The 19,615-nt window shown below is 46.6% G+C and overlaps 1 protein-coding gene across 2 annotated transcripts in view; it reads left to right on the top strand.

The window, feature by feature from the left end:
• Positions 1 to 18,303: 18,303 nt before the first annotated feature.
• PTGS1 (prostaglandin-endoperoxide synthase 1) overlaps positions 18,304 to 19,615 on the top strand; it is a 112,118-nt gene continuing 110,806 nt past the window's right edge. The window contains exons 1-2 of one of the 2 annotated variants that reach the window (XM_073573143.1): positions 18,304 to 18,455; positions 18,944 to 19,015. In XM_073573143.1, coding sequence (XP_073429244.1) covers positions 18,983 to 19,015 — 33 coding nt within the window. In that variant the 5' untranslated portion in view covers positions 18,304 to 18,455; positions 18,944 to 18,982. The remainder of the gene's footprint in view (positions 18,456 to 18,943; positions 19,016 to 19,615) is intronic. The other variant, XM_073573142.1, reaches the window with a different exon arrangement.

The raw sequence follows: 19,615 nt of genomic DNA, 5'->3' as shown, positions 1-19,615 counted from the left end.
AAGTTCCGATAATACACTGGCAGCAGGGCAAGCCAGCACCTCCAATGCATACTGGCTAAGCTCTGGCCATGTATCCAGCTTAGAGACCCAATACTTGAACGGGGAAGAGCCGTCTGGGAGAACACTAAGAGGGCAAGACAAGTAGTCTGTCACCATCTGACGGAAACGTTGCCTCCTGCTGACTGGAGCCGTCTGTGATGGTGAAGCCGTTTGTGGCGGTCCCACAAAACTTTTCCACATTTGGGCCATACTGGCCTTGCCTTGTCCTGCGGCACTGCCTCTGCTACCTCTTTGTGCAGAGCTTCCTCCACTGCCTCTACCCACATGGCTGCTTTGAAAAGCACTACCAGCAACACTTGTGGGGGGAATGGAGAACATGATGGCCTGCACAAGTGTTTCTTGGTACTCCCGCATTTTTCGCTCCCGGTTCAACTGTGGTATGAGGCTTTGTAAGTTGTCCCGGTAGCGAGGATCTAGGAGGGTGTACACCCAATAATCAGCCGTGTGGAGAATGTTGGCAATGCGGCGGTCATTTAACAAGCACTGCAGCATGAAATCAACCATGTGCTGCAGACTGCCAACTGGACCGGAAACGCTGTCCCCAGCTTGAGGCAGCATCTCTGCCTGCTCAGCATCACCCCACCCTCGCTGTACACACTGACTACTAGAGCCTTGTGTACCTCCCTCCTCTGGAGAGATGTGTTCCTCCTCCTCCTCCATTGACTCCTCGTCATCCTCCTCACTAAGTGTCCCCTGCCTGGGCCTTTGTGTGGAAGCACGTTGCGCAGGCTTGCCAGAAGCAGATGGCATTTCTGACTGCTCATCCTCGACCTCTTCAAAAACCTCCTCACTTAGTGCTTGTAAGGTTTTTTGAAGCAGACAGATGAGGGGGACAGTCATGCTGATTAGTGCATCATCTGCACTGGCCATCCGCGTGGAGTCATCGAAGGCACGCAAAACTTGGCAGATGTCCCTCATAGTGGCCCACTCAGTGGTGGTGAAATGTGTCCGGCGCACAGCGCGACTTGTTTGCGCCTGATGCAGCTGATACTCCATTACTGCTGCCTGCTGCTCGCACAACCGCTCCAACATATGTAACGATGAATTCCACCTGGTGGGGAGGTCACATATGATGCGATGTTCTGGCAGGCGGAATCGGCGTTGCAGAGATGCAATGCGCGATCTTGCCATGCTGGAACGCCGCAAGTGAGCACACTCTAGGCGAACATTGTGCAGCAGTGCATCAAGATCTGGATAGTCCCTCAGAAAGCTCTGCACGACCAAATTGAGCACTTGTGCCAGACATGGTATGTGAGTGAGGTTGCCTAGGCCCAGAGCTGCCACTAGATTTCGGCCATTGTCACTCACTACCAAACCTGGCTGGAGATTCGCTGGCACAAACCACACATCGCTCTCCTGCTTGATGGCATTCCAGAGCTCCTGTGCTGTGTGGCTCCGATTCCCCAAAGAAATTAATTTAAGGATGGCCTGTTGACGTTTGGCCACACCTGTGCTCATATCTGGCCTAACAGGCTCACGCAGTGCTGATTCCGAGGAACTAGAGTAGGAGGAGGACTCAATATGTACAGACTGCATTCCTGCAATCCTTGGAGTTGGCAGAATACGTACAGAGCCACTCTCCAGATCTGTACCCGGCTCCACAACATTGACCCAATGGGCAGTGAGGGAAAGGTATCGTCCCTGTCCATGGCTACTGGTCCACGCATGGGTGGTCAGGTGGACCTTGCTACTGACGGCATTTAGTAGCGCATTTTTAATTTTTCCCTCCACATGCTTTTGCAGGGCAGGGACAGCTTGCCTGCTGAAATAAAAGCGGCTGGGCACATTGTATTGTGAAACTGCCAATGACATAAAGTTCGGGAAGGTGTCAGTCTCCACCAGCCTGAATGACAGCATCTCAAGGGCCAGTAGTTTGGCAATGCCGGCATTCAGAGCCAGTGCTCGGGGATGGTTTGCCGAGTATGGCCGCTTTTTCTCCCATGCCTGTGCCTGTGCTACCGATTGCTGGTGAGTGGCCTGGGAGTGTGCTGATGACTGCGAACGTGGTTCAGTGGGTGGAATTTCACTGGGTCTCTGGACAACAGTGGCAGTGGTTCTTCCATGGCGTTCCAGTGAGGAAGCTGAACCAGCTGTGTGTGAGCTGGAGGAAGAGGCCCCAACACGAGCTGAAGAGGTGGTAGGTGCTGCTGAAGGTTGTCCTACATCTTCAGTGTGTCTGTGTAACTCCACCTCGTGCTTGGTACGCACATGTTTCCACATATTTGTGGTATTGAGGTTGGTCACATTTTTCCCTCGTTTCACTTTCTGATGACACAGCAAAGCAAATGTCATCTGCAACTGTGTCAAAAAAAGACCACGCACTGCAAGTCCTGGGAGCGCCCGTTTTGTGTTTTGGAAGAGGATTGCTCCTCACGGGTGCCAAAGTGGAGGCTACAGGCAACCAAGTCTGCCCCCACCCTCTCCCTCCTTTTTTGGCCATTCGGGGAATCTCTTCCTCAGAGCTGCTCCCACCACCTTCCTGTGGCTGACGCCATGATGGGTCAAGGACCTCATCATCTCCACTCCCCTCTTCAAGCACCGGCTGGTCCTGGGTTATCTCGCCAGCACCGTACACAACAGAAATTGGCAACTGAGTCTCATCATCATCAGATGAGCACTGAGGTGTGCTGACAATAGGCACTGGCCCACCCGCCTCTTCAGATTCAGAGGGACAAAGCAGTTGCGCATCACTGCATACTCCCTCTTCTTCACGCTCTAGAATGCTGCTTGGCTGGCCACCTCTTTCCAAGCCAACAGATTCTGAGAACAGAAGTAAAGATTGAGATGGCTCCTGTCCAGGGCTCTCAGACTGCCTGGGCAATTTGGCAGGTGGTGAAGAGACAGATGGTTGCTCTTCAGTGCTCTGGCCTTGGGAGGATGCGGAAGTCATTGAAGTGGATGCGTTAGCTGCCATCCATCCGACAACGGCTTCAATTTGTTCGTCACGCAGCAGTGGGGTACGGCGAGGTCCTACAAAGCTGCGCATGAAGGACTGTTGCCTGGTAAAAGTGGGGGATGCCGGGTCACTGGTGGCCGCAGCAGACACCGAATCCCCACGTCCTCTCCCTGCTGAATCCCCCCGTCCTCTCCCTGCTGAAACTCCACGGCCACGACCACGTGCCTTACTCCCTGCCTTCTTCATCTTGGTAGACTGATAAAGATAGGCAGAAAAGTAAAAAAGGGTTGGCTTAGTGTTCTTATTCCTGAACACCTGCTAACCAGTATAAGAAACACTAATTTGGCTAAGAGTGTGTGTACTACACTTTAATATGATCTAATGTGGCCTAGACAACTGTAAAGTGGAGTGTTTGGTGAACTTTATTTCCTTTTTTTTGGGTGGGGGGAAAGGAAAGGATGTGACCAAAGTTTGAAAGCTATAGTATCACAAACTTTTTGAAGCGATTACAATGCAGGAAGCTAACCTACAATGCAATTGATGAGGCTCCAAAAAATAGGGTGATACTAGCCTGGCTGGCCCTGAAGGGCACAAGCCAGCAAAAAGGCTCCTCTATCTAATCCTATATAGTGTTTGCAACCAACCAATGACAATGGATGCGGTTGGAAGCACACCAATATAGGAGCAAAAATCTGGCTAAATTAGCTGCAAAAAAAGGACTATGTATGAGGCAGTGACGCACGCTGAGCGGACTACAGCTAGCGGGGGCTGTAGAACACACTGCAACATGAGCTGCACTCACACACAGAGAGACCTATCAGACAGCCAAAAACAGTGCAGAGAAATGGGCTATAGCACTGAAAGGCTGCTGAAAGGCTCCGCTGTCCACTCCTTTAGTGTTTGCAACCAACGTATATGGATACGTATGGAAGCACACTATACAGGAGAAAAAAAAAGCAGCAATAAAAGAAAAATGTGTATGAGGCAGAGACACACGCTGGCCGGCCTACAAGCAGACGTGCCTGCAGGACACACTACACAGCGTGGGTCTGCACTCACACAGCCCTTGCAGACAGCTGTGAAAACAGCGCTGCTAGGGAAAAGCAAGCTACAGTGGTGGTTTATGTAGCCTGGGTTAAGCACTATATGTTTTGTGGAATCGCTATTTCTAACTGTCCCTCACAGTCTTCAACAGCAGCCTGTCCCTAACTGAATTCACAGCAGAGTGACCAGAAATGGCGGCTGCAGCGCTTTTTATAGTGCATCATGACATCATTTCAGCAGCCAATCACAGCCATGCCAGTAGTTAACATGCCTACATGCCTAACAGGATGTGCCCACACTTCTGAGGATCCCCATTGGCTGAATCAAATCGAGCGGGCTCCTAGCATTATGGGAACTTCCGATTCCGGTATTCGATATGAAAAAAGTATCGGAACTAAGTATCGGAATTCCGATACAGCTAATATCGGCCGATACCCGATACTTGCGGTATCGGAATGCTCAACACTAACCCCGAGACATAAAAAAGCCAGGCTGAAGTTTGCCAAAACTTACCTGAAAAAGACTAAAACGTTTTGGAAGAATGTTCTCTGGTCAGATGAGACAAAAGTAGAGCTTTTTGGGCAAAGGCATCAACATAGAGTCTACAGGAGAAAAAAAGAGGCATTCAAAGAAAAGAACACGGTCCCTACAGTCAAACATGGCGGAGATTCCCTGATGTTTTGGGGTTGCTTTGCTGCCTCTGGCACTGGACTGCTTGACCCTGTGCATGGCATTATGACGTCAGAAGACTACCAACAAATTTTGCAGCATAATGTAGGGCCCAGTGTGAGAAAGCTGGGTCTCCCTCAGAGGTCATGGGTCTTCCAGCAGGATAATGACCCAAAACACACTTCAAAAAGCACTAGAAAATGGTTTGAGAGAAAGCACTGGAGACTTCTAAGGTGGCCAGCAATGAGTCCAGACCTGAATCCCATAGAACAAATGTGGAGAGATCTAAAAATGGCAGTTTGGAGAAGGCACCCTTCAAATATCAGGGACCTGGAGCAGTTTGCCAAAGAAGAATGGTCTAAAATTCCAGCAGAGCATTGTAAGAAACTCATTGATGGTTACCGGAAGTGGTTGGTCGCAGTTATTTTGGCCAACGGTTGTGCAACCAAGTATTAGGCTGAGGGTGCCAATACTTTTGTCTGGCCCATTTTTGGAGTTTTGTGTGAAATGATCAATGTTTTGCTTCTTGCTTCATTCTCTTTTGTGTTTTTTCATTTAAGACAAATTAAATGAAGATAATAATACCAAAGAATTTGTGTTTGCAATCATTTTCAGGAAGAAACGGAGTATTATCTGACAGAATTGCAGGGGTGTCAATACTTTTGGCCACAACTGTATATATATATATGTAATTTACCAAAGCTGTGGATTAGAAATCTTCAGCATGTCTGTTTCTGCTCTGAATGCCACCGCTTACATACAACGTGGCTTCATCAGCAGTCGCTTGGCAGTTTTAAAAATGGCTACAAATGATAGACAGGCTACTTTCACATTTCCGTTTTGAAGCATCAGGCGCGATGCGGCGAAAAATGGAAAAACCAGATCCGACGCCTGCTGCCACCGGATCCGGCTTTTTTCCTATAGACTTACATTATCGCCGCATTGCGCCTGATGGCCATGCGGCGTGTCCGGCTTTAGCCGGAAACGGCAAAAAATGCCTGTCCGGCGTCTGCAAAAAAACGTTCCATGCAACGTTTTTTGACAGCGCCGGACCGCTTTTTTGCAGAGCGCATGCGCGAAGACTCTCTTTTCCTCTCCCTCTCCTGCACCGTATCTGGCAAAAACAGATGATCCGGTGGGCTGCAGCTTCTACCGGATCCGGTTTGACAACTTTTCGCCGCAGCCCGCTGGATTTAAAATCCGAAAATGTGAAAGTAGCCTTAGTGTTAGATACCCTGTTTATCGGATCCCAGGGGTTGTCCTGTGCTCCTTTTTGCGAGTTTGGCCTTACACAGAAGCTCTAGGCTGGGCCAGTGGGACCACAAAGTCAGCTATTGGCCGGTGGTGCAAGAGTGAACAGTACAAAATCAACAAGCAAAAGAATTCTCAGGAAACGGGCCACGTGCAAACAAAAGGTAGCCAAAGGACTAAACCAGAGAAGACAAAGCTATATCTGGCAGCACTGAAAGGTTTAGTAGGGTGTGTTGCTTTTCAATTGGCCAAGGCAGGGAGCTGATTACTACTGCTGGACAGCACATATGTGACACCCCAGAGTCCGGTTGTCACAGTGACATCACCTCCCTCTAATAGGTAAAGTCATGCTTGGAGGCAGAAAGGGGCCACCATGCCAGGTAACAGAGATTAAAAATCACAATTCCTGCTGCAGGTCAGAAAAGGGAGATGCCTTATAAATTCTGGCCAGCAGAGGGGGTTGGTGAGTCAGCTAGAAATCAGCTGAGGGAGTTGTCATGGAAACAAAACAGCTGTGAGGAGAAATAATGACAGTTACAACGTGAGGAGGTGAGGTAAAGAGATCTTTCTGGAAGATCATGTGAGTTCAAGACAGGCAGCTGATCTGACAAGAGGAAAAGGACATGAGCAGAGACGGAGAGACTCTAGGAAAGCTAAAATACTGCATATAGCAGACCCCTGAGTGAAGCGCTAATAAAGAGAAGAGGGACATCAGAGTCCTAGGCTGACAGGAGCTGTAAGTCCTGATAGCCGAATCTGAAAGTACAGGGGATTGTAAAAACCTGTGCACATTGAACACCTGACGGCACGTCAGCGGATAAGGAGCCCGGGGCCAGCGGTGAAGAGAACAGTACCCGTGGAATAGGCTCACGCTGACAGCCATACAGGTTAGTGAAACCATCACAAATAGAGGGTTGCAGCATAGTTATATACAGCAGAGACCCACACACAAAGCACAGAAAGGAAGGTCATAAATCCCCACCTGGCAAGGTGGATCCCCTGAATGCCTCCAGGCGAGCCGGACTCATTCCATCACCTGTATGTGGTACTCCGGATTGCAACCAATTACCAGTAAAAGGTAAAGAAACTGCACCTCTCTGTGTCTTTCTCTCATTTATCTGCACCCCAACGTTCACAGCCATTTTTACTATTTATTTAACATCCTTGCCCTGGGACTACCTTCCTACCTGTGGAGGGCTACAACATCATAGCTGCGCCCAACATCCATCCCAGAGAAGCCACACTGCTGGTCACCTCTGACTAGAATACCACAGGTGGCGTCACGTATTTCACCATCTATAAACATTATCTTTATTTTTACCACATAAATACCACACAACTTTCCCCTATTTTATTACTGGACGCCTCTGGGCCGCGGACTGGGTCACCGCCGCCGTGACACCGTCCCTCATGGAAGTCGACGGGCCCGCTACCGAGTACCCCCAGGCCCCGCGGGGCGCTCCACATACACCCGTACTGCCAGACTGGATGGCACCATAGGTCTCAAACACCAAGGTCTTAGTACCTGGACAGAGTCTGTGCTGCTCAGATCTTCTGGTTCCTACGTCTCCTCCATCACCGGAGCCGCCCGCAGAATGAGAGCGACAGCGCCTGGTGACAGAAGCAGACATCGCAGGAGTAAGTCCTGGAGGAGATGTGACATTACTGATTTCACCTCTTGTGCTGTAAAGTCTGAAATGTGCAGGATCCTGTATTTCCATAGCAAATTCTTTACTGCATATGTCTCATAGGCTCGGTTCACACATAGATTTCTTTTTAGGTGGAACTGTGGCGCCCTGCATCTTTACCGCCACAAAAGGGTTAAATATGTAATGTTTTGCATGTGTTTTGTGAGCAATGGGAGTTATGCTTTCTCTGCTAGAGACCACAACACACAATTTACCTAGAGGTGGAAAAAGGAGAGTGTCCACCTATCATAACATTGGGCACAAATGTGATTGAAAATTGTTTAAGTGAGATCATCACCATTTTGAAAGACATAGCCGAGTCGGCCCCTTACAAAGAACAGCATGCCCTCAATGAAGATATCAAGGCCCTTGTACAGCAATAGCAGGTTGTGTTAACTGATGGACAGATTGGTAGCGTAAGGCCTCTTTCACACTTCAGTTTTTTGCATCAGTTCAAATCCGCCAAAAAGGTAGACAAGCGGATCCGTTCTCAACTGATGTAACGGATCCTGAAAAATGAGGAAATTTAAAGGAACCGCTGGCCGAGAGAGAATTTTTTTTTTTTGTCCGGCAACCAGAAAGAAATTCAGGTTAAATCAGTGTCTGGAGGATCCGCCAGAGAAAAAAACGTTGCAAGCTCCGTTTTGAAAACTTTGAGGATGGTGACGGACAGCAACTTTTGGCGGATCCGCAAAAAAAACGGATGCAACGGACGGCAATCCGTCACAATCCGCCTATAATGAAAGTCAATGGGGAAAAAAACGGATCCTCAAAAAAAAAATTGCGGATCCGTTTTTTTCAAAACCTGGCGGATTGTGACTGATTGTAAAAAACTGAAGTGTGAAAGAGGCCTAAGGGTGACTGATCCCCACTCCATTATGCTTCCTCCTAGGAGTGAGACCCTCATCTGGTGCAGAGCAGCCATAGGCATCAGAGGATGGGACTACCAAGCTCTCCTTGAATCAGTCTATTCAGATAGCAGACCTACTGTGCTGATGGCCCGGGGAATGTGGCGCCCTGCGTCTTTACCGCGACAAAAGAGTTAAATATATACTGTTTTGTATGTGTTTTGTGAGCAATGGGAGTTATGCTTTCTCTGCTAGAGACCACAACACACACACACACACACACACAATTTACCTCACTCCCTTTCTTGTCTGAAGCTCAGAGCTTTGCAGACATACCCTATCTGGGAGGAGTCGAGAGTTGTTGTTTTCAGTGGAGAAGGCTGAGAAGATGCAGAACGCTCTTGGATGCCATGCCATATGCTCCCTCCAGGAGTAAAGCTAAGAAGCATCAGGGAGTCAGCCCCTAGGCCATCCATGCTTTCAAAGCAGGGTGGTAAGCTGAGAGACTGTATGAGTTTATACAACCAACAGTTGAGTGTTTTCCCCGGGAAGACAGCAGCAAACTAGGATCAGTGAGGATTGTGCAAGAAGGAACATGAGCTTCACGCAGGATCCAAGCTGCAAGTTGCCAGATGAGGAAAACACAGTGAGTAGTGGCTATACTGGAAATTTCTAGACTCCGGGAAGCCTTGGTCCCAGAAGGGATTAGAATATCAGGAAGCTTACACCGAGTCACAGTAGAGTGAAGGATAACTCCCATTCTGCAGAGCAGACTGTAACCTGGTGAGAGTTGTAATATCTCCTCTGAACTGCACCTGAACTACAGTAAATGGTAAAGTGACTTCCCTAGTCTCCTGCCTTATTACTCCATGCCTTCTACTTCCATAACAATCTCTGGGGGTCAGCCCTGGTTGGAGAGGGTTAAACATCTGCACTGCCATCACCATCTACTCCCCCAGGGATCATCTGCAGTGCCGGCTATACTACAGTCGAACACTCCAACTGGCATCACGAATCACTACATAAACTTTATCCATAATCAATACTCCCCCTTTACATGACCGCCTGGGGCCACGGACCAGGTCACTGCCACTGTGACACATCCCTTTAAGATGACCGGCCCAGTACTGAGTATCCCACAGCCTCTGGGGCGCGTCAGAACAATTCTGTGTGGTTTATTCTTAAAGTAAGGAAAACCGAAGCCCCAGCAGAGCCATAAGCGTAGTGATCCATGAGTAAATTTGTAGGGCAAAGCAGGGGTTAATTAAAATAATGTGTTATGGGTGGGTGTTGTTTGGGGTTCAAAGTTTAAGGGTTGGTGACATGGGGGAGGCAGGAGGAAAGAGTGTTCATATATATAGTTAGTGAGATGCCTGCTAAACTTCAGTAGTTACCACTGAGAATGGTCCCGTCCTCCCACCCTGTTAACTTGGGAGGTGAGAAAGTTGAATTACTAAAGAAATGTTTGGTGGGTCTTTGGGTCATTCCGTCAGGCGGTGCAGAAGGGGTTCTTGGGGCAGGTGGCAAAATTGATGTGGGAGGGTTGAACATTGTGTAGATGGCAACCTCCCATTATGCTAGTAATTTTGATAATTGCCGAGTGAATTTTGAGGCTCTTCATGGTGGGGTCTCTGGAAGTCGATGATATGGAAATGGTTTTCCAGCAACAGAGGTGCCACTGAGCCTGCGGTTACGGTTGGGGGTGATGCTGGATTCCGCCAAGGTTTGGAGCTCCCAGAACCTCCTTACCGCAACTAAGTTATCTAATAATTGTGATGTTTTGTTATAATAAAGGGCGATTTGGCCAATTTATTGCAAAATGAATTAATTATTTGGGAAAGAGTCAAGGAGAAAGGGTTGTGGAAAAGGAGGAATGCAAAACGGGTAGATAAAGGGGAAAAAAGGGGAAACCTCCACAATAGCGCAGTCATGGTTGTATTAATAAGTGTTACACACATCAATAACAGAATAATACAGTGCGTTAATTACAGGTAATGTATGGCAAGGATGTGACTGAAAAGAGAGCAAAATGAAAAGAAAGAGGAGATTTACAAAGATTGAGTGACAAAGTGAAAGGGAGAGAAAGAGAGACGCAGAACGAGAGAAAGAACATAAGAGAGAGAGAGAACATAACATATCCATGAACGTATCAGAGCAGTGAAGAGAGGAGACAACCACATCTGGATAAGGATAAGCCACTCCATCCTCACCTCCCGGGCTGACGTCTACCTCTTTGCAGCGTACGTAGCTCCTCCAGAGTCTCCATACTTCAATGCAGACCCTAAAGACTGAAGCTGCCCACTTCCAGACTCTGGGCAATATTCTCATCTCCGGAGACCTCAACGCATGAACGGAAAGGGAAAGAGACTACCTGACCACTGATGGAAACATCTATATATTTGGAGCAGATACCGACTGTGATAATCCAGTGCACACTGACAGGAACAGCTACGACTGCACAGTTAATAAAAGCGGCAGAACATTGTTGAACCTATGCCGAAGCCTCAGACTTTGTATCCTCAATGGCCGCACCAAGGGAGATTCATTGGAAGACATACCCTAAACTCCCATGTAGGCAGCAATGTGATAGACTATGCCATCACAGATATGGACCCTACAAATAGTGATGCCCTTATAGTCACCCACAAATACATCTGTCAGATCACAACCAACTGCTCCTATGCATCAAATCCACAAACAAATCACCCTCCCAAACCCCACAAAAAAAACATCCTCTTTAGCTTGCCGCCATCCTTCAAATGGTCCAAGATGTCGGCCCCAAAATATAAAGATGCCATCAACAGACCAGAGATCAAGGAGAAGCACCAATGCTTCCATAATAATGTATATGAACTTTACCCAGAAGGAGTACACCTAGCGGTAAGAGGCCTCAGCGACATTCTCTATACCATGGCAGAAATGTCCGACCTGAAAAGAAGCATCAACAAGAGGCAGGCTAAAAAAAAATCCCAACAAGTGGTTTGACAAAGAATGTAAGACCATACGGAAGGCCCTAATAATGGCCTCAAATAAAAATCACAGACCCAAACAACCCCACTCTGAGAGAAGACTACCACACCATATGAAATTACAAAACTATCCTCAGAAAGAAATAGCAAAACCACATCTCCACCAAACTCCTCCAACTCCAAGATGCCCTTGAAGACAACGAATTTTGGGAACTGTGGAATCACCTTGGATCCAACCAGAAAAGCAACAGCCTCCACATTTAGAGCAGCATCATCTGGCTCCAGTACTTCAAGGACCTTTACAAAGACATCCCAAGTGAAGACCTGAACCTGGCACAAAAAGAACTTGCGAAAAAACTGAAAGATATGGAGGAAAAGGTCAAGGATTTCAAAAATCTTTTGGATACAACAATCACACTGACAGAAATAACAGAAAGGATTGCACTGATAAAAGGCAAAAAAAAGCCAGCGGTCCAGATGGGATCCTCCCAGAAATGCTAAAATACAGCCCTCCAAACATCCAGGTTGGCTGCATTTAATATCATACTGCAGGCTGACTGCTTCCCCAAAAACTGGAACCACTGGAGTCTCATAACCCCTGTACAGAAAACCGGGGACAAGTACGACCCAGCAAACTACCGGGGGATATGTGCCAGCAGCAACCTGGGTAAACTCTTTAACAGCATCCTGGCATCCTGAACAAGAGGATCCTCACCTTCCTCACTGAGCACAACAACATCAGCAAGAGCCAAGCAGGGTTCATGCCGAACCACCGCACCACATCTACACTCTGCACAGCCTCAAGAGACATGTCCACAATACAAAGAATGGGAAAATAAACGCCTGTTTTGTGAACTTTAAGAAGGCCTTTGACTTAGTGTGGCACCGAAGACTATTCCTAAAGCTGCTGGGGAGTGGAATAGGAAGCAAAACATATGATGTTATCCGAAGCTCCTACACTGAGAACAGTTGCAGCATGAGGGTAAACGGAAGGAGGACCGCCTATTTCCAACAGAGCCAAGGAGTGAGTCAGGGCTGCAGCCTCAGTCCAACGCTCTTTAACATTTACATCAATGAGCTGGCAGGGGCCCTACAGTCCTCCTCAGCACCAGGACTCGCCCTCCATGACACCCAGGTGAAATTTCTGCTGTATGCTGATGACCTTGTGCTGTTATCACTAACAGAGAAAGGCCTCCAACAGCATCTGAAAATCCTAGAGACCTTCAGCAGCACATGGACACTGCCAAACAATCAGAAGAAAACTAATATCATGGTGTTCCAGAAAAGAAAGCAGAAACCTACTGGCCATCCTACCTTCATGATAGACAACTATCCACTTACAGAAACCAACAAGTACACCTACCTGGGCCAAGAACTCAGCCAGTCAGGGAGCTTCACGCAAGCCACAAAGTTACTAAAAGACAAAGGCATCCAAAACCTTCTATGCCATCAGAAGACGTTTGTACCATCTCAAGGTACCAGTAACCGTCTGGCTAAAAATCTTTGACTTCATCATTGCCCCAATACTTCTATATGGCAGAGAGGTCTGTGGCCCAGTCTCATACCCAAACTGGTCAAATTGGGACGCTGGGTCAACTGAAATATTCCACCTAGAGTTCTGCAAGCATCTTCTCCAAGTACATCAGAGCACATCAAACAGCGCTTGCTGAGCAGAACTGGGCAGATTCCCACTACACCTCACAATCCAAAAGAAGGCCCTGTGATTCAAGACTCATCAACAAAGTAGTAGTCTCAGCTCCTACTATCACAAAGCCTTCCTAAACCAGGAAGCCCCTGGAAGCCTCCCAACACAAAGTACCCAAAGCCAGCCTGACCAAGCCATCAACCTACATGGCCTGACAAAAGGCAAAAACCCGAAGATGGTACACAAAGTCAAAGAGGAATATCTCAGCATCTGGAGGAACAACATAAACAAATGCCAGGAACTGACAATATGCCAGAACCTGCAGAGGGAGTACAAACTGGCCCCATAACTAGAGAAACTTGAAAAGAGCGACAGATCCTGAGCCGGTACAGACTGAGCGCCCACAGCCCACTCATCTAATTCGTGGCGGCACCGACAGAACTACAAGAGCAGACTCTGCCAGCCGTGCCCCCATGAGTCCATGAAGGACGAGGCCCATTTCCTGCTGAGGTGCCCCAAATACTCCAAAGCAGGGGCAGACACTGACAGCTTGGGGCCCATGTGCACGAAATGTGTCTGGGCCCCTCCCCTTCTATGGCAACAAAGCTACATACATTATATATAATATATATCTATACAGAATATAGCTACACAAATATGCATGTACTGTATATATATTACCCTTTCCATTACCCATTCCTCCACCTCCATCATTTCCTCCTCCCCCAACACCCCCATTATTGCCCTTTCCACCATGACAATCATTGTCCTTTCCACCACCACAATTGCCCATTCCACCACCCCCCATCATTGACTTCTGCACCACCACCCCATCATTGCCCTTTTTCAATATTTTGCATCAGTATTTGAATGCCAAAACCAGGAGAAGAATTTACAGAGAAAGGCTAAGTTTACATTAGACATTTTTGCTGTGTTGTTTTAACCCCTTCCTGACATCCGACGTACTATCCCGTCCACGGTACCCGGGCCCGTATGACCGTGGACGGGATAGTACGTCTACCGCGATCAGCGGCCGGGTGTCAGCTGATTATCACAGCTGACACCCGGCACAATGTGTCAGGGGCGGTCACGAACCGCCCCCGACACGTTAGCCCCTTGCACACCGCGATCAAACATGATCGCGGTGTACCGGGGGTTAAAGGGAAGCATCGGCAGGGAGGGGGCTCCCTCCGTGCTTCCCTGAGCCCCCCACGGCAGCGCAATGTGCATCGCTGCTGCGGGGGGCTCCTTTCCTCCAGCGCAGGCATGAGGAAGCCTTTTGCAGTGCCTGTGTCAGATTGCTGATCTGTCACAGTGATCTGTGATGTGACAGATCAGCGATCTGTCACAGGACAGTGATGTCCCACCTGGGACTATTTAATAAAGTAAAAAAAAAAATAAAAAAAGTGTTAAAATAATTTAAAAAAAATCGCCAAATAAATTAGAAAAAAAAAAAAATATTCCCCCAATAAATCCATTTTTTGGAAATAATTAAAAAAAAAAAAACAATAAAAGTACACATATTAGGTATCGCCGCATCCGTAGCGACCCGCCCTATAAAACTGTCCCATTAGTTAACCCCTTTAGCGAACCCCTTAAAAAATAAAAATAAAAAACGAAGCAAAAAATAATGATTTATTATCATACCGCCAAACAAAAAGTGTAATAACGCGCGATCAAAAAGACGCATATAAATATCCATGGTACCGCTGAAAACGTCATCTTGTCCCACAAAAAACGAGCCATGACACAGCATCATCAGCGAAAAAATAAAAAAGTTATAGCTCGCAGAATAAAGCGATGCAAAAATAATTATTTTTTATATAAAATAGTTTTCATTGCATAAAACCGACAAAAACATAAAAAAACGACCTAAATGAGGTATCGCTGTAACCGTACTGACCCGAAGAATAAAACCGCTTTATCAATTTTACCGCACGCGGAACGGTGTAAACGCACCCCCCCAAAAGAAATTCATGAAACGCTGTTTTTTGTTCATTCTGCGTCCCAAAAATAGGAATAAAAAGCGATCAAAAAATGTCACGTGCCCGAAAATGGTACCAATAAAAACGTCAACTCGTCACGCAAAAAATAAGACCTCACATGACTCGGTGGGTCAAAATACGGAAAAATTATAGCTCTCAATATGTGGTGATGCAAAAACTATTTTTACAATAAAAAGCGTCTTTTAGCGTGCGACAGCTGCCAAATATAAAAACCGCCATAAATAGTAAATCAAACCCCCCGATATCACCCCCTTAGGTAGGGAAAAATAATAAAATTTAAAAAAAAGTATTTATCTCCATTTTCCCGTTAGGGTAAGGCTGTGTGCACACGCTGCGGATTAGGTGCGGATTCATCCGCGCGGATTTTGTAAAATCCGCAGGTGAAACCGCAGGTCAAAAGACCTGCGGTTTTACCTGCGGATTGCTCTGCGGTTTTGTCCTGTGGTTTTTCATCTCCTCAATAGAGGACATGGCAAACCGCAGGAGAATCCGCAGAAAGAATTGACATGTCAATTATCGATTGTGGAAAAAAATGATTTTTTTATTTTCACGTCCGAGTGTTATAAACTTCTGTGAAGCACTTGGGGGTTCAAAGTGCTCACCACACATCTAGATAAGTTCCGTGGGGGGTCTAGTGTCCAAAATGGGGTCACTTGTGGGGAGTTTCAATAGTTTAGGTACATCAGGGGCTCTCCAAACGCACATGACACCCGCAGACCATTCCATCAAAGTCTGCATTCCAAAACGTCACTGCTTCCCTTCCGAGCCCCGACGTGTGTCCATACAGTAGTTTTCTCCCACATATGGGGTGTCAGCGTACTCAGGCCAAATTGGACAACAACTTTTGGGGGTCCAATTTCTCCTGTTACCCTTGGGAAAATGAAAAAATTGGGGACTAATTGATCATGTTTGTGGAAAAAATACGAATTATTTATTTTCACGCCCGGGCATTATAAACTTCTGTGAAGCACTGGGGGGGTCAAAGTGCTCACCACACATCTAGATAAGTTCCTTAGGGGGTCTAGTTTCCAAAATGGTGTCATTTGTGGGGGGTTTCCACTGTTTTGGTACATCAGGGGTTTTCCAAACGCGACATGGTGTCCGATCTCAATTCCAGCCAAAAACGTCAAATGGCGCTGCTTCCCTTCCGAGCTCTGCCATGCGCCCAAATAGTGGTTTACCCCCGCATATGGGGTATCAGCGTACTCAGGACAAATTGCACAATAACTTTTAGGGCCCTGTTACCCTTGGGAAAATAATAATTGAGGGTGAAAAGATCATTTTTGTGGAAAAAATATGATTTTTAATTGTACCGCTGTACGTTATAAACTTCTGTAAAGCCCTTGTGGGTTCAAAGTTCTCACCACATATCTAGATAAGTTCCTTTGGGGGTCTAGTTTCCAAAATGGGGTCACTTGTAGGGGGTTTCCACTGTTTAGGTACATCAGGGACTCTCCAAACGTGACATGGCGTCCAATCTGAATTCCAGCCAATTTTGCATTGAAAAAGTCAAACGGCGCTCCTTCCATTCTGAGCTCTGCCATGCGCTGAAACAGTGGTTCCCCCCACATATTAGGTATCAGCGTACTCAGGACAAATTGCACAATAACTTTTGCAGTCCAATTTCTCCTGTTACCCTTGGTAAAATAAAAAAAATTGAACCTGAAGTATTTTTTTTATGAAAAAAAGTTAGATGTTCATTTTTTTTTTTAAATATTCAAAAAAATTCCTGTGACGCACCTAAAGGGTTAATAAACTTCTTGAATGTGGTTTTGAGCACTTTAAGGGGTGCAGTTTTTAGAATGGTGTCACTTTTGGGTATTTTGTATCATATAGACCCCTCAAAGTGGCTTCAAATGTGATGTGGTCCTAAAAATAAAATGGTGTTGTAAAAATGAGAAATCGCTGGTCAACTTTTAACCCTTATAACTTCCTAACAAAAAAAAATTTTGGTTCCAAAATTGTGCTGATGTAAAGTAAACATGTGGGAAATGTTAGATATCAAGTTTTTTGTGTGCCGTATCTCTGTGATTTAAGGGCATAAAAATTAAAAGTTGGAAAATTGCGAAATTTTCAAAATTTTTGCCAAATTTCCGTTTTTCTCACAAATAAACGCAAGTTATTTGAATGAAATTTTACCACTAACATGAAGTACAATATGTCACGAGAAAACAATGTCAAAATCACCAGGATCCATGGAAGCGTTCCAGAGTTATGACCTCATAAAGGTACAGTGGTCAGAATTGTAAAAATTGGCCCGGTCATGAACGTGCAAACCACTCTTGGGGGTGAAGGGGTTAAGGTAATTTTTCAGCTGCGTTTTACAGTACCAGCAAAGTCTATGAGATTTCAGAAATCTCATGCACACACAATGGTTTTCTTCTCATCAGTATTTTGTGCTTTGCAGTGTTTTTTTGGACATAGAGCATGTCACTTCTTTTAGCATTTTTTACCCATTGAAATGAATGGGTGGTGGAAAGAAATGCTGAAAATCAGCCAGAAAAACTCAGGCATCGGATTTTGCTGCGTTTTTTGTGCCAAAACCTGATTCTATAGAATAGGACTTTTTTTTTTTACCAGTAAACTTTAACAGCATGCACAAGAGGCAAATCTAGTGTGCCAAAACCGCCGCAAAAAACAAAAATGCCACAAAAAAATGCAAGAAAAAATGTTTTTTTCTGCAGCTTCTTTCCTGACACGAGATCAGGTTTTGTTGCTGAAAAAACGCCCAGTGTGAACTCACCCAAAAACTACAATTGAAAGATCGACACCTGAGTTTTGGAGACATTCCTGGTTTTGGCAAATACTGATGTGTATATAAAACCTAAGACTACATTCACATGAGCAAACACAAAGAATGTCCACAATTCCCAGAATGAGTCTTTGGTGAGTAAGTTATGCTGTTTTTTTTTTTTTTTTTGAGAAAAAGTGCAAGTAACTTATTTTACTTAATAGATGCAGAAAATCTGCACATCGAAAACTGACCAAAAGCTCATGGTGAGGGTAAGACCAGACTGGTTACATTGTGGTTTTGCTGATGTTCTCTGGCAATTACCTTAGCAAACATAATGACTACCTGCAGCCTCAGTATTTTTCAGGCTTCTATCACACGCAGCGTCCATACCTCAACCCCCAAAGTAACCGAAAACCGCTCAGCAGCAGTGTGAATGCACCCTAGAATGATACGGCCAGCTGTGTGGGAGAGCCGAGCAGGTGGGGAGTAATCGGAAGGACTGGCCGCTCCAGTGCCAATCCTACACTGTGAGTGAGGAGGAAGGTCTGGGAGCAAAGGAGGGGTTATAAGCTGAGAACTGAGAACTGCGACCTGACATGTGAAGTGTTCTTTATGAAGGATATAACCGGACAGTGGAGATGGCTGGTAAGGCTCCTCAGCTCCTCTATGGGGCTGGCAAGGTTCCTCAGCTCCTCTATGGGGCTGGCAAGGTTCCTCAGCTCCACCATGTGGCTGGCAAGGTTCCTCAGCTCCACCATGGGGCTGGCAAGGCTCCTCAGCTCCTCTATGGGGCTGGCAAGGTTCCTCAGCTCCACCATGGGGCTGGCAAGGTTCCTCAGCTCCACCATGGGGCTGGCAAGGTTCCTCAGCTCCTCTATGGGGCTGGCAAGGTTCCTCAGCTCCACCATGGGGCTGGCAAGGTTCCTCAGCTCCACCATGGGGCTGGCAAGGTTCCTCAGCTCCACCATGGGGCTGGCAAGGCTCCTCTATGGGGCTGGCAAGGTTCCTCAGCTCCACCATGGGGCTGGCAAGGCTCCTCTATGGGGCTGGCAAGGCTCCTCAGCTCCTCTATGGGGCTTCTCCTGGACTCAGGCTGTTACTTCTCTCCTTCATGGACTCTTTCTGTCTTCCAGGAGGACACTTGTTTCTGCTCTTAATCATCATCATCCTGAATGTTTCCTCGTCGTTCCAGACCCCGAGCTCAGGTCAGTGACATCTTCTGCACTCTGACAACTTTCTCAGGTTATTGGGCTTCTTGTGAGTTATTGTGGGGTCTCTGTACTCCACTGTAGTATATGTTGGCGCTGCAGTGACTGCTGCATTCCTCTCCGGAGAGGTGTCGGGACTTGCACAGTTCTGCTGTGAGCGCTCTGTCTTCCTAAGGGCTGCCGCTCTTTCCCCCACTTTGTGCTATTACATAATATCATTGCGGTGATGAGACGCCTATAGAAAGAACTCTTCTAGTTGGAATGCAAGCTTTTTTTTTTATTTTTAGTCCCATTCCTGCAATGATTTTTGCCTGTATTTATAGTATAGTTATATTATCAGGCTCGGACTGGCCCACAGGGTAACAGGGGAATCCCCCGGTGGGCCCCCAGTCCCACTATATGGGCAGTACTTGGCATAATTCACTTGATTCACTCTGTACATAAAGCAGCATCTCATCATTCATTAACCAAACTACCCGGTTTATTGTTATATAGAGATATAGATAAATTTGTGAACGAGGGTCGTGTAATATTTGTATGCAAGTGAAAAGTTACTGGTGGGCCCTTAGCACCCCAGTCCGACACTGTATATTATGC

This window comes from Dendrobates tinctorius, unplaced genomic scaffold (assembly GCF_039654945.1).
Source record: "Dendrobates tinctorius isolate UK_male_01 unplaced genomic scaffold, ASM3965494v1 ptg000034l, whole genome shotgun sequence".
NCBI classification, from domain to species: domain Eukaryota; kingdom Metazoa; phylum Chordata; class Amphibia; order Anura; family Dendrobatidae; genus Dendrobates; species Dendrobates tinctorius.
This window is presented reverse-complemented; position numbering and strand designations above follow the sequence as displayed.